The sequence below is a fragment of the Uloborus diversus genome, chromosome 4 (genome assembly GCF_026930045.1).
Source record: "Uloborus diversus isolate 005 chromosome 4, Udiv.v.3.1, whole genome shotgun sequence".
NCBI lineage: Eukaryota > Metazoa > Arthropoda > Arachnida > Araneae > Uloboridae > Uloborus > Uloborus diversus.
This window is the reverse complement of record NC_072734.1, coordinates 118,595,744-118,608,920: the sequence shown is the minus strand read 5'-3', so window position 1 is coordinate 118,608,920 and position 13,177 is coordinate 118,595,744. Positions and strand designations below refer to the sequence as shown.

The following is a 13,177-nucleotide window of genomic DNA, read 5'->3' as shown; positions in this document are numbered from 1 at the left end:
TATTTAACTTTCATTTTCTTCCCAAGATTATACCTCAATGTTTCTAATTTTATTTTTTTATAGATAATCTTTTTTTTCAAGGTTTCCATTTCCAACAAAAAAATGATAAACACAAAAGATACACAACACATATATTTTTTTTTTAAAAAACAAAACAAATCATATTTATTTACATATCATACAATACAAAGATAAAAACATTCAATTTGTACATTCAAAAATTAATAATATCAAGATTGTTAAAATCGATGTCATCACCATTCAACCAGTCTTCCGAAAATATAGACAAATCTATTAGTGGTGTTTTGGGTTGAAATTCTAGACTTGATCCGTATTCCGTAGCATTATTATTATTATTAGTAGGTGATATCGGTTCGTACATGGAGATCGAAGATGATGTTGAAGGAACGTCTTCCGTGATGTTAGCAGGAGATATCGGTTCGTACATGGTGACCGATGTTGATGTTAAAGGAACGTCATTCGTGACAGGAGATATCTGATCATACATGGTGAAAGATGATGATGATGATGATGAAAGAACGTCATTGGTAGCACTCAAAGATTCGATTTGCTCTCCTTGTTCTGGTGGTGGTTGTACGACAAATTCGACGAATATCATTTGTTGTTGTTGTTGTTGTTGTTGTTGCTGCTGCTGCTGCTGAGGACAATATGTGGCACAATGATAAAGACTTTTCACGGAACATTTTCTTTCATCGTTGAACCTTGCAATTTTAAATTTCAGTTTCAAATCGGATAAACTCGACGATTTAATTCTAAAAAAGGAAAACAAACATTTTTGAGGGGTCACGATCACATACGTCGTTTCCGGAGCTATCGCAAAAATTCTGTCCGGACGCAACACGTAACCCCTAAAATGACCAAAATCCACGTCCGAGAAATTTCGTTCTCGCACCGAATAGGTTCTTTTTAATTCGTAATAGAATATCGGCACGTTTTTCGTTTGGATCACGTGATGTTCTTCAGCCGCCACGCTCCTGTATCCAAACGTAAAACCATATTTCACCAGAAAAATGTTTCTGTACAAAAAACTCAACCGCCGATCCGTGTTTTGTTTTTTGATTTTTGTAGTAGTCTTTTTTTGTTGTTGTTGTTGTTGTTCGCAGCAGTCATCGAAAAGAATCGGTCTTTTTAATTTTCTGTGTACTTTGAACCATTCCAACGCACGCAATTCGTTGGACGACAATCCCTCGAATAAACTCCGCTGGAAATTTTCTTCGACCAGAGCAGTCTTTTTGTCTATCCTCGCAAATCGAACTCTGTGCGAATCCATTTCTATGTAAAAAATGAACGGAATCGATAGCGAGCGAAACCGTTGAATAAATTCAGATGGATGCGTCTTTTTACATAGCATCTCGAGATCCAATTCGTTCAAGTCCAAAACATTGTCCACGACAGATACGTCGGGAAACACATCCAAATTTTTTTCCATGTCTAACCTTTTACGGTGGTATAGAATGAGTCTTTTATTTGCTCCAGAGAACGAGCTTTTATATACAGCAGCAGCAGCGATGACGTCCATAAACGTCATCAATTGATGACGTCGACACGTTATGTAAGTTTTTCTGTTATCGATTGTGGCATCGAGGCTACGACAAATAAATAAAAAAAAATCAATGAACAATCGGCATTCTCCAAACATCCACCAAGAGTCGTGATGCCAACATCATTTCGAAACGATGGCAATCCGGATCAAAGCAACTGGGACATACATTATCGCGATAGTATTCATTTCTCTTTTCAATCATACCTTCCATATACATTTGAGTCATGGGTATACCATTTTCCATCGCGTATTTCTTTAATAAATTATAAGTCGGACCATTCGCGGCAAATAACATTTCGGAACAATGCAATCTTCCCAAGTCAAACACTAAATATTTCATTTCGAACGGTCCATCGCGACTCAGGAAAGCTATTCCGTTACTCACAGAGTATCCTTTTTGAGGATGAGCTGCCACGATAGCCGGAACGTGTGAAAAAAACGAAATGGGTCTATTTTTTTTCTCCGATTTCAATTCGTCGGCAAATAAAATTCTTCTAGATTCTTGTGCCGTTTCGGAAACGCATACCGATCGACTCGGTGTACAAACTTTTTTTTCCACTTTTCGTTTCTTGTAATTTTTTTTCCCGTCAATAAATTGCCTTTTTCCGGTGCTAGTAGATTGTCGTCCATCATTTTGTTGCTCCACGAAAAATTGGTCGTCTGTAGGGTTGGTGGTGGTGGTGGTGGTAGATTGTCGTCCATCATTTTCATCATTTTGTTGCTCCACGAAAAATTGTTCGTGTTCATCGTCTGTCGGGTTGAGTTCAATAAAATCCATTTTATATATATATATTTTTTTGGTGGTGTTGTTGTTGTTCTTTGCAAATCTCTCGAGAGACACGAGTTACAATGAATGAAAACGTCGAAATACCGCGCTTTTATAATCAGAAAACAACCTATCTCGCTTGATAATCTTGTTTACGCATGCGCAGTTACATTTGTTTACGCATGCGCAGTTACTTTTTTTTTTTTTTTTTTTTTTTTTTTTTTTTTTTTTTTTTTTTTTTTTTCATATCTAAAAAAAATTTGACTAAATGGATTAAAAAATTTTTGACAAGGGGGGGGATATTCTATAGTATAGAAAATACTGGGTGAATTTGCACATTGACTAAATGGATTAAAAAAGATTAGTTTGAATTATAAATCATTAGGATAAATTTGACAATTTAATGCATTCTTGAATAATTCAACAAGGAGAGATCCTATAATATAGTAAATACCACTATCTCGGGTGAATTTGTACATATCGAAAAATTGACTGAATGGATTAAAAAAGATTAGTTTGTGTTTTAACGGGTATTAAATTTTTTATGCTCACAGTGTAGAAAGAATGTTCCATCAGTTGTACGATGCCAATATAAATCATTAGGATAAATTTGACAATTTAATGCATTCTTGACAAATTCAACAAGGAGAGATTCTATAGTATAATAAATACCGCTGAAGAAAAAAGGGTATATGAGAAATTGAACGAAAAAGTGAACAAACAGTTTCAAAAAAAACTCCAGCAAAGGAACTAGAGGTAACGCTTCTTCGATTACAGCAATGTTGCAATCATATTAGCTTACTGAACAAGGATACGAGTAATTTATTAGAAGATTCAATATCGGATAGTGTATCAGATCTAACAAAATCTATATCAAGTTCGTTAAACTTCTCACCTCCCGAGCTACAACAATCGTCCGATTCTTGTTAGACAGCAGCATCAACGTAAGCCTCTCCGAATTTCAAGATTGTGATTTGAAATTCGGAGAAGCTTATGCTTCTTCGGTTACAGCAATGTTGTAATCATATTAGCGAGCACGAATGATTTATTAGAAGATTCAATATCGGATAGTGTATCAGATCTAACAAAACCTATAACGTATGCCTCTCCGAATTTCAAGACTGTGATTTGAAATTCGGAGAAGCTTATGCTGTTTGGAAAAAAGGTTTCATTTCGAAATCAATAGATCGCAGTATGTCGTTTGAAATATTAGTATTATGCTTTTACAATTCAACGTGTCAAAAACACATCTTGAAAAAAAAAAAAAAAAAAAAAAAAAAAAAAAAAAAAAAAAAAAAAATATATATATATATATATATTTTTTTTTTTTTTTTTTTTTTTTTTTTTTTTTTTTTTTTTTTTTTTTTTTTTTTTCAAGATGTGTTTTTTGTGAGTTGTCAAACTTCTTGCCACGTTGAAAATTTTTTAGGTGTCAGATTCATAATCAGAATCGTTATCATTCATCTCTTCCTCTTCATTTTCTTGTTGTTGTTGTTGTTGTTGTTGTTCCGAAACAAGATCAACATTTTCATCGCCATTTTCTTCTTCTTCTTCTTCTTCTTCTTCTGGTTCGACGACGACATCTTTTCGTTCATTTTTTTCTTCGTCGAGTTTCATTTTTTTTCCATCTTTGGGTTTTTTTTGCGTTTCTTTGTGTTGTCTCTTGCGTTGTTTTTGTTGTGGTTGTTCGTTATTCTCGTTCCATTTCTTTTTAATAAACTCCAGATGTGCACTGATATTAAATAAATAATATTCAGACCAATCTTGATCTTCTTGATGCAAGACTTTTCGTCGATTGTCATCGCTTTCGTTCGTTACCGTCAATGCTCGATCGATAATTTTATAAACGCGATTCGGATCCCGTATTTGCTCGTGTAAATATCTGACGTAAAATACTTGACACGCCATGGGATCGTGTACACACGATTCGTCGGGTGTCAGAGGATAACGTAAATTTTCAATATATTTTCTAAAGTCGACGACCGTTTTTTTTCCTTCTTCTATTTTGTCGTCTTTTTGCTCTTCTGTTGTTGTTGTTGTTGTTGCTTCTTCTTCATCGTTTTTGGTTTCGAATTGATTCTGACCACGACGATATTTTCGTTTCGCCGGTTTTTGTTGTTGGCGATCCGAAGCGAAAAGAATTTCTAATGCCGAACGATTGACGAATTTATATTTTTTATTCATGATACCAGCACATTTCGTCAATTCGATTTTCGGCACGTAATCTTTACTCAGCACCGATTCGATGATACTCTTTTCCTCATTTGTGAAAAGTATCGCGTTCAATTTATAAATCTCGTACAATCGCAATTGACATTCCCGATGAACTTTGATGAAACTTTGACCGTTATTTTGTTGTTGTAAAATAAAAAACTCTGTCAATCCGTTCCAAAAATGAGGTCCGTTTAAAATATGGGCAATTTTTTCCAAAATTCGTAAATGAATCGTATGGAGAGAAACGTATTCGTTTTTTCCGACTCTATTTTCATTATTATTAGTATTATTATCATCATCATCATGTCGATGACGATATTCTTGTAATAATAAACGTTCCAGAACATATTTCAAATTTATATCGACCCTCGACGATGATGAAATGGGGCGGACGGTATCTACCATATTATTATTCTTCGTTACAATTCGTTGTCTTTGTTAGAAAAATAGATTATTCAAAGTGTAAAAAATGTTTTTCAATTTATACAACTCCGACAAAGAGATACGAAACACATACACACATGAAAAAAAAAAAAAAAAAAAAAAAAAAAAAAAAAAAAAAAAAAAAAAATTATATATATATATATTTTTTTTTTTTTTTTTTTTTTTTTTTTTTTTTTTCATGTGTGTGTGTGTCGAATCTGTGTCGCTTGTTTTACATGATTTTTTTTTCCCCCCCGAAAAGGGTGTTAATCAATCGCCAATCGTATTCATAAAACCATATCCAAATGCACATTCCTTTAAATCGTTTAAAGAAATGCCGTTAGAAATATCGGTACATTCGTGCGCTCGTTTTCGGAACGCTTTCATTCTTTCCATCAATAATTGCCATTCGTATTTTTGAGCTTTCAATTCATCTTTGCTCGATTTATAGCGAATGCAAACGTCGTTGTCGTCTTTAATTTTTTCCTTTTCCGTGGTGACGATACATTGCGGATCACAGCAATAGACGAATTTGTGTAAATTTTGAGCTTCTTTGAGAAAAAAATATCCATTTTTAATCATGGGGTTAAAAGTCACGAGAATATTCAGATATTTTTCGGCAGTTTCAAAAACCGGATCCAAATAAGCTTCGAGAATCGAAAAAATTTGTTTTTTACGTAGATCATCGTCGATCGCAGAGTCATTCCAGCTTTCCAGAAAACGTTCCAATTTCATGACGGCAAAATTAAACTGAATATTGACGATATCGTAAATGGCTTTCCATTCGCGAGCCATTTCGATAAAATGAGGACATTTTTTTATGTTTTTCGGAAAGTTTGAAACATGTTCCGTTACTTTTGTTGTTGCGAGATGTTTTTCAGCAATCAATGTAGACATGGTTACCGATACACAAAAAAATAAAGGATTTGAAATTTATTTTTGATAAAGAGGTTGTGTATCGTTATTAGTGTCATTAAAAAAAAAAAAAAAAAAAAAAAAAAAAAAAAAAAAAAAAAAAAAAAAAATATATATATATATATATATTTTTTTTTTTTTTTTTTTTTTTTTTTTTTTTTTTTTTTTTTTTTTTTTTTTAAATTATGTTAGACAAACAGTTACATTAAAGTTTCACTCATAGGTAACACAATGAACCAATACTGGATCTAAAAAAATTTTTTTTAATTACGATACACAAACAGTTACATTCAAGTTTCAATAACATTTAACACTATTACAAGTATGCTAAAACAGCAACAACAACAAGAAACTCAAACAGAATATAAATCATGTAAATACGAAAAGTTAAACAATAGAATAGAGTATATCGTCTACATCAAAATCGTACCGATCCATTACCGGTATCCGGATGCATCGATCCAAATCCCAAGTGATGTATCACGTGACCTTTATGACATATCACGTTACCTTTATGGCGTCAACAAAATCAAAATGAATTTGTGGTGGTTCATCAATGTATTTGCTTATTACAACAAATTGAATAAAAAAAAACAAATCATTGAAAATTTTTGATTAAAAATTAAATCTTTGCGCAATTATACATTTTACTACGTCCAATAATGGCTAGGTTTTTTTTTTACAAAACGAGGAGATTGAGAGAAACAATCTCTCAATCTCCTCGTTTCGTTTTTTTTTGGCATTTATTTTTTAACAATACATATTTGCAAACAAAAAATATATATACATATGTATATGAAATATTTACATATTATGATTACACAATCATGAATACAATTCAATTTTCTAAAAATACAGAGTTTAAAAAAAAAAGCGGATACGTTAATACGTTCTAGGTGCACAACGGTATGAACCACACAAACAATCTTGTTGCAGCTTACAAGTCTTTGACGCACATTGTTCGATATTCACACTTTTTATCAAATCCCATCGCACCCAACAGGTCTTTTACGGCGTTGTTATGGCTTTTGTACCCCCACACATAGTCTTTTCTTCTCCGAAAGCGGGATAGGCAGTAGTTTGATCCACACACACAAACAATCTCGTGCAGCTTACAAGTCTTTGACGCACATTGTTCGATATTCACACTTTTTATCAAATCCCATTTTGCACATCCAACAGGTCTTTGTTTTGACGGCAAAGTTCTGTCCTTTATACCGCACACATAGTCTTTTTTCCTCCGAAAGCAGGATAGGTAGTAGTTTGATCCACTCTGGCAACGGTATGAGGTCAGTTTTTTTTTGTTCCCGGAATAGAGTGATAATCCTTTCCGAGGTAGTAGAGTTTTTGCAGATAGATGATGGTCAAAAGTACATTTAAAAATAATAATATGTACTCTCTCCATTACAGTTACCTTTTTTCAAAATGACAGATTTTTTAAAAAAAAGCGGTACGCTAAAACATCCTCCAGTGCACAGCGGTACGACCCACACACAGTCTTGTGCAGCTCACATTTTTTGATGCACAATTTTTTTCGTTCGTTTTCCACACTTAATTTTTTTGTAAAAATTTGATGGATAGTGTCGATTCGAGGCATCCCCACCATTTCGATATTCACACTTTCAAATCCCATCGCATCCAACAGGTCTTTTACGGCGTTGTTATGGCCTTTGTACCCCCACACATAGTCTTTTCTTCTCCGAAAGCGGGATAGGCAGTAGTTTGATCCACAACGGTATGAAACACACAAACAATATTGTGCAACTTACAAGTCTTTGATGTGCGATATTCACACTTTCAAATCCCATCGCATCCAACAGGTCTTTGTTTTGACGGCAAAGTTCTGTCCTTTATACCGCACACATAGTCTTTTCTTCTCCGAAAGCGGGATAGGCAGTAGTTTGATCCACAACGGTATGAACCACACAAACAATCTTGCGCAGCTTACAAGTCTTTGACGCACATTGTTCGATATTCACACTTTTTTATCAAATCCCATTTTGCGCAGCTTACAAGTCTTTGTTTTGACGGCAAAGTTCTGTCCTTTATACCGCACACATAGTCTTTTCTTCTCCGAAAGCGGGATAGGCAGTAGTTTGATCCACACACACAAACAATCTTGCATATCCAACAGGTCTTTGTTTTGACGGCAAAGTTCTGTCCTTTATACCGCATACATAGTCTTTTCTTCTCCGAAAGCGGGATAGGCAGTAGTTTGATCCACACACACAAACAATCTCGTGCAGCTTACAAGTCTTTGTTTTGACGCACATTGTTCTGTCCTTTATACCGCACACATAGTTTTTTCTTCTCCGAAAGCGGGATAGGCAGTAGTTTGATCCACACACACAAACAATCTCGTGCAGCTTACAAGTCTTTGACGCACATTGTTCGATATTCACACTTTTTTATCAAATCCCATTTTGCATATCCAACAGGTCTTTGTTTTGACGGCAAAGTTCTGTCCTTTATACCGCACACATAGTCTTTTCTTCTCCGAAAGCGGAATAGGCAGTAGTTTGATCCACACACACAAACAATCTTGCATATCCAACAGGTCTTTGTTTTGACGGCAAAGTTCTGTCCTTTATACCGCATACATAGTCTTTTCTTCTCCGAAAGCGGGATAGGCAGTAGTTTGATCCACACACACAAACAATCTCGTGCAGCTTACAAGTCTTTGTTTTGACGCACATTGTTCTGTCCTTTATACCGCACACATAGTTTTTTCTTCTCCGAAAGCGGGATAGGCAGTAGTTTGATCCACACACACAAACAATCTCGTGCAGCTTACAAGTCTTTGACGCACATTGTTCGATATTCACACTTTTTTATCAAATCCCATTTTGCATATCCAACAGGTCTTTGTTTTGACGGCAAAGTTCTGTCCTTTATACCGCACACATAGTCTTTTCTTCTCCGAAAGCGGAATAGGCAGTAGTTTGATCCACACACACAAACAATCTCGTGCAGCTTACAAGTCTTTGTTTTGACGCACATTGTTCTGTCCTTTATACCGCACACATAGTTTTTTCTTCTCCGAAAGCGGGATAGGCAGTAGTTTGATCCACACACACAAACAATCTCGTGCAGCTTACAAGTCTTTGTTTTGACGCACATTGTTCTGTCCTTTATACCGCACACATAGTTTTTTCTTCTCCGAAAGCGGGATAGGCAGTAGTTTGATCCACACACACAAACAATCTCGTGCAGCTTACAAGTCTTTGACGCACATTGTTCGATATTCACACTTTTTTATCAAATCCCATTTTGCATATCCAACAGGTCTTTGTTTTGACGGCAAAGTTCTGTCCTTTATACCGCACACATAGTCTTTTCTTCTCCGAAAGCGGGATAGGCAGTAGTTTGATCCACACACACAAACAATCTCGTGCAGCTTACAAGTCTTTGATGTTCGATATTCACACTTTTTATCAAATCCCATTTTGCACATCCAACAGGTCTTTTTTTTTTGATGGCAAAGTTCTGTCCTTTATACTGCACACATAGTCTTTTTTCCTCCGAAAGCAGGATAGGCAGTAGTTTGATCCACAACGGTATGAGGTCAGTTTTTTTTTGTTCCCGGAATAGAGTGATAATCCTTTCCGGGGTAGTAGAGTTTTTGCAGATAGATGATGGGTCAAAAAAGTACATTTAAAAATAATAATATGTACTCTCTCCATTACAGTTACCTTTTTTCAAAATGACAGATTTAAAAAAAAAGCGGTACGCTAAAACATCCTCCAGTGCACAGCGGTACGACCCACACACAGTCTTGTGCAGCTCACATTTTTTGATGCACAATTTTTTTCGTTCGTTTTCCACACTTAATTTTTTTGTAAAAATTTGGTGGATAGTGTCGATTCGAGGCATCCCCACCGTTTCGATATTCACACTTTCAAATCCCATCGCATCCAACAGGTCTTTTACGGCGTTGTTATGGCCTTTGTACCCCCACACAGTCTTGACTCCTTTGGCGTTCCTCTGAAAGCACGCTAAGCGGTAATTAATCCACTCTGGCAACATGAGGTCATTTTCTTCCGGTTTTCTTTTTGGCGGGTAGAGTGACAAGCCATCCCTGTAATTTTGTAAATAAAAAATGGAGGCACAGTCCTTTCTCAGCAGTCGAGTGGTCTTCAACGCCGTTGTCAAATCCAATGTGAAATGGTCATAGTCGTACTCGATATCGTCAATGGTGGTCATTGCTATCTCTCTAAAGTAAAGTTTTCCACCAATACGGAATCCTTTACCATCGATCAATGCAAATATCCTCGAATCTTCCATTTCTCAACCAGAGAGAGCACCAACAACTAGACTTGAGAGCGAGAGAGAGATTGGAATGAAAAATCATGTTTCGTGCTCCCCTATTTATACTCCGATTCGACCTCGTTTTTTTTTTCCCCTATCTAATCAACCTCACCTCATTCGTCCTGTCACGCGCACGTGCAATCACATGTTTCACTATCATTATCTCACTTCCTGTTTCCTCCATTCATCCTATCACGCGCTCGCGCGCTCGCAATCACATGTTTCATTATCGTTATTTCACGTCCTGTTTTTTTTTCTTCCTTCTTCCTTGACTCGCGACTTGGTCAAGCTTTCGCGAGCGTCATTCTCTCTCTGTATCTTGCAGCTCTACCGTCACACGATGCACGCTTTGACTAACGTTGTAGGAATTATCGACGCTCATGGAGTATACGATTCAAAACTCAATTTCTATCCCCGTGAGTTTTCCCATTATGAGATGTGATGGATTATTGTTTGATTTCATACATTATTTGGTGGACTTGACATCTGTTTTTTTACACAGTATACTGGAGACTTGACTAATTTCACTATAGAAGGACTCTCACTATTACCTTCCAAACAAGAAAACAAAAAAAAACAGTTCTCTTTGAAGACGTGGAAGATATCATCTCCAAATGGTGGCAGATTTTCGACGCTTTTCCGTTCCTATCACCACCCGCCGGGAAAAATGGTGGCGCGTGTCGGGCTTCGTCGGGCATCGAAGTGATTTTAAAAACGTTTAAACATTCCGTTGATCAATTTGGAATATTTATGGTTTTCCCGAGTTCGATTCTCGATATCGTTCGACGATCACCCGTCCGTCGTCATGCGGAAATAAATAACATTCCATCGTCTTGTGATTTTCACGAAGAAGGCGAAGAATTCTCCATCCATTTCTGTTCCAATGAATATATCGCGGCCATGCATTTTTTGGTTATCGTCGTCACGATGGGAACCCACCGACGAATCATATTTTTTTAATGACTGATTTTGAAATGGAAAAAAATATGACTTTGATTTTGACGATTTGTTTCCAGAATTTTGAAATGTGTTTTTGTTTTTGTCATCTATAATCAAATTTGTATCATCATGTAAACTTTTTTATTATTACAATAAAAAAAATTTTTTTTAAATGTTTTCGAGAGCCAATATTGGAGAAAAAAAAAGAATTTATTCGATATTCATTCGTTCCATGAGATTCGTCATGTCGCATGTTTCATTTTTACTTTTTCGCAAAACGGGGGTACTGAAATGAGGAATGGGACTGACGTTATATCGTACGAGCGCGCGTAATCCCGTAATCGCCAAAAAACGATGACAGTTGGATTTCCGACACAATTCGCAAGGGATGTTGAGAAAATCATCGGCAGATAAAAACCATCGAATCATTTCTCGGACGGAGATAGTAATAAACGAATTGGAACAGAGGGTATCGTAAGTGTACGAATTGACTGCGTAAATAATTTTGATTCTCAATCTCGATAAATCTTCAGCAAAAACAATCCAATCGATGAAATGATCCCTCGAAATGTACGCGGAACCGTTGGTGATGGTATATCCTTCACCGATCGCGACTATCCCGGGTACGGTATCTAAAAAACGCAAAGATCCTGCCATTACCATATAATATAATTAATTTCTCTCGAGTCTTGATTTCGGTTCAAATTTTGACTAGTTATTCGGTAGCAGGTTCGAAACCGATTTTCGCTTGAAGTCCCCAAGGAAGTATGGAAAATAAAATTGTAATGAGAAACGATATGACGAGTACTTTTATAACTTCTACCGTACAAAAATGTATGATTCGATGTGAGATTCCACCCTCATATGAAGCGTTGAATAAGTCGTACAAAATGAAATAATTATCCACTAAACGAAGCACTTGGAAAAAATTTGCGTTAAACTGATCCATGATGAACATTTAACTGTTTTTTTTTGCACACAAAATTGAAAAGATGATTTCAATCCAAAGATTCTCAGTTTTAAAACGCAAACATTACAAAATTACATTTCTCAAAAAAAAAAAAAAAAAAAAAAAAAAAAAAAAAAAAAAAAAAAAAAAAAAAAAAAAAAAATATATATATATATATATATATTTTTTTTTTTTTTTTTTTTTTTTTTTTTTTTGCTTTAAGGAATTACCGTAATTTTCATTATATTCTTATAATTTTAGACTTTAAAACTAGTCGATTTTCGACTAAAATTTGAGAAATTTAGTTGGAATTTATCACATCCTTTATTATTAAATTAGATGGTATTTTGCATTACATTTTTAACTTAGAATTTATCACATGCTTTATTATTAAATTAGATGATATATATATATATATATATATATATATATATATATATATATATATTTTTTTTTTTTTTTTTTTTTTTTTTTTTTTTTTTTTTTTTTTTTTTTTTTTTGCTTTAAGGAATTACCGTAATTTTCATTATATTCTTATAATTTTAGACTTTAAAACTAGTCGATTTTCGACTAAAATTTGAGAAATTTAGTTGGAATTTATCACATCCTTTATTATTAAATTAGATGGTATTTTGCATTACATTTTTAACTTAGAATTTATCACATGCTTTATTATTAAATTAGATGGTATTTTGCATTACATTTTTAACTTAGAATGTATCACATGTTTTATTATTAAATTGGATGGTATTTTTTTCATCATTTTACATTACATCCTTTATTATTGGATTACATGGTCGTATTTTTAAACATGAATATTGAAATAAATCAAATCACATTGAATTCGAATGGGGAGTATCCTTTATTATAATATGTTTTATTTCTTCAAGTGTTATTATTCCTTTTTAACATTTACTTTGGATAGCAAATCGTTAAATTAAAAAGAGAACCCTCGTATCCTTTATTATACGATCGTTTCAGATTAAATGAGATGATTCTCAGCATTGATCTTGGATACAGTAAAATGGAACTGTCGTATCCTTATTATACGAGTGTTTGAGATTAAATGATAATTTTGGATTGCAAATCGTTTAAATTA

The 13,177-nt window shown here is 34.5% G+C and overlaps 1 protein-coding gene across 1 annotated transcript in view; it reads right to left on the bottom strand.

Annotated features, from left to right (window-relative positions):
• Positions 1–214: 214 nt before the first annotated feature.
• Positions 215–13,177, bottom strand: part of LOC129220788 (heat shock factor protein 1-like) — a 30,498-nt gene continuing 17,535 nt past the window's right edge. The window contains exon 5 of the mRNA XM_054855219.1: positions 215–646. Within this exon, the coding sequence (XP_054711194.1) occupies positions 215–646 (432 nt within the window). The remainder of the gene's footprint in view (positions 647–13,177) is intronic.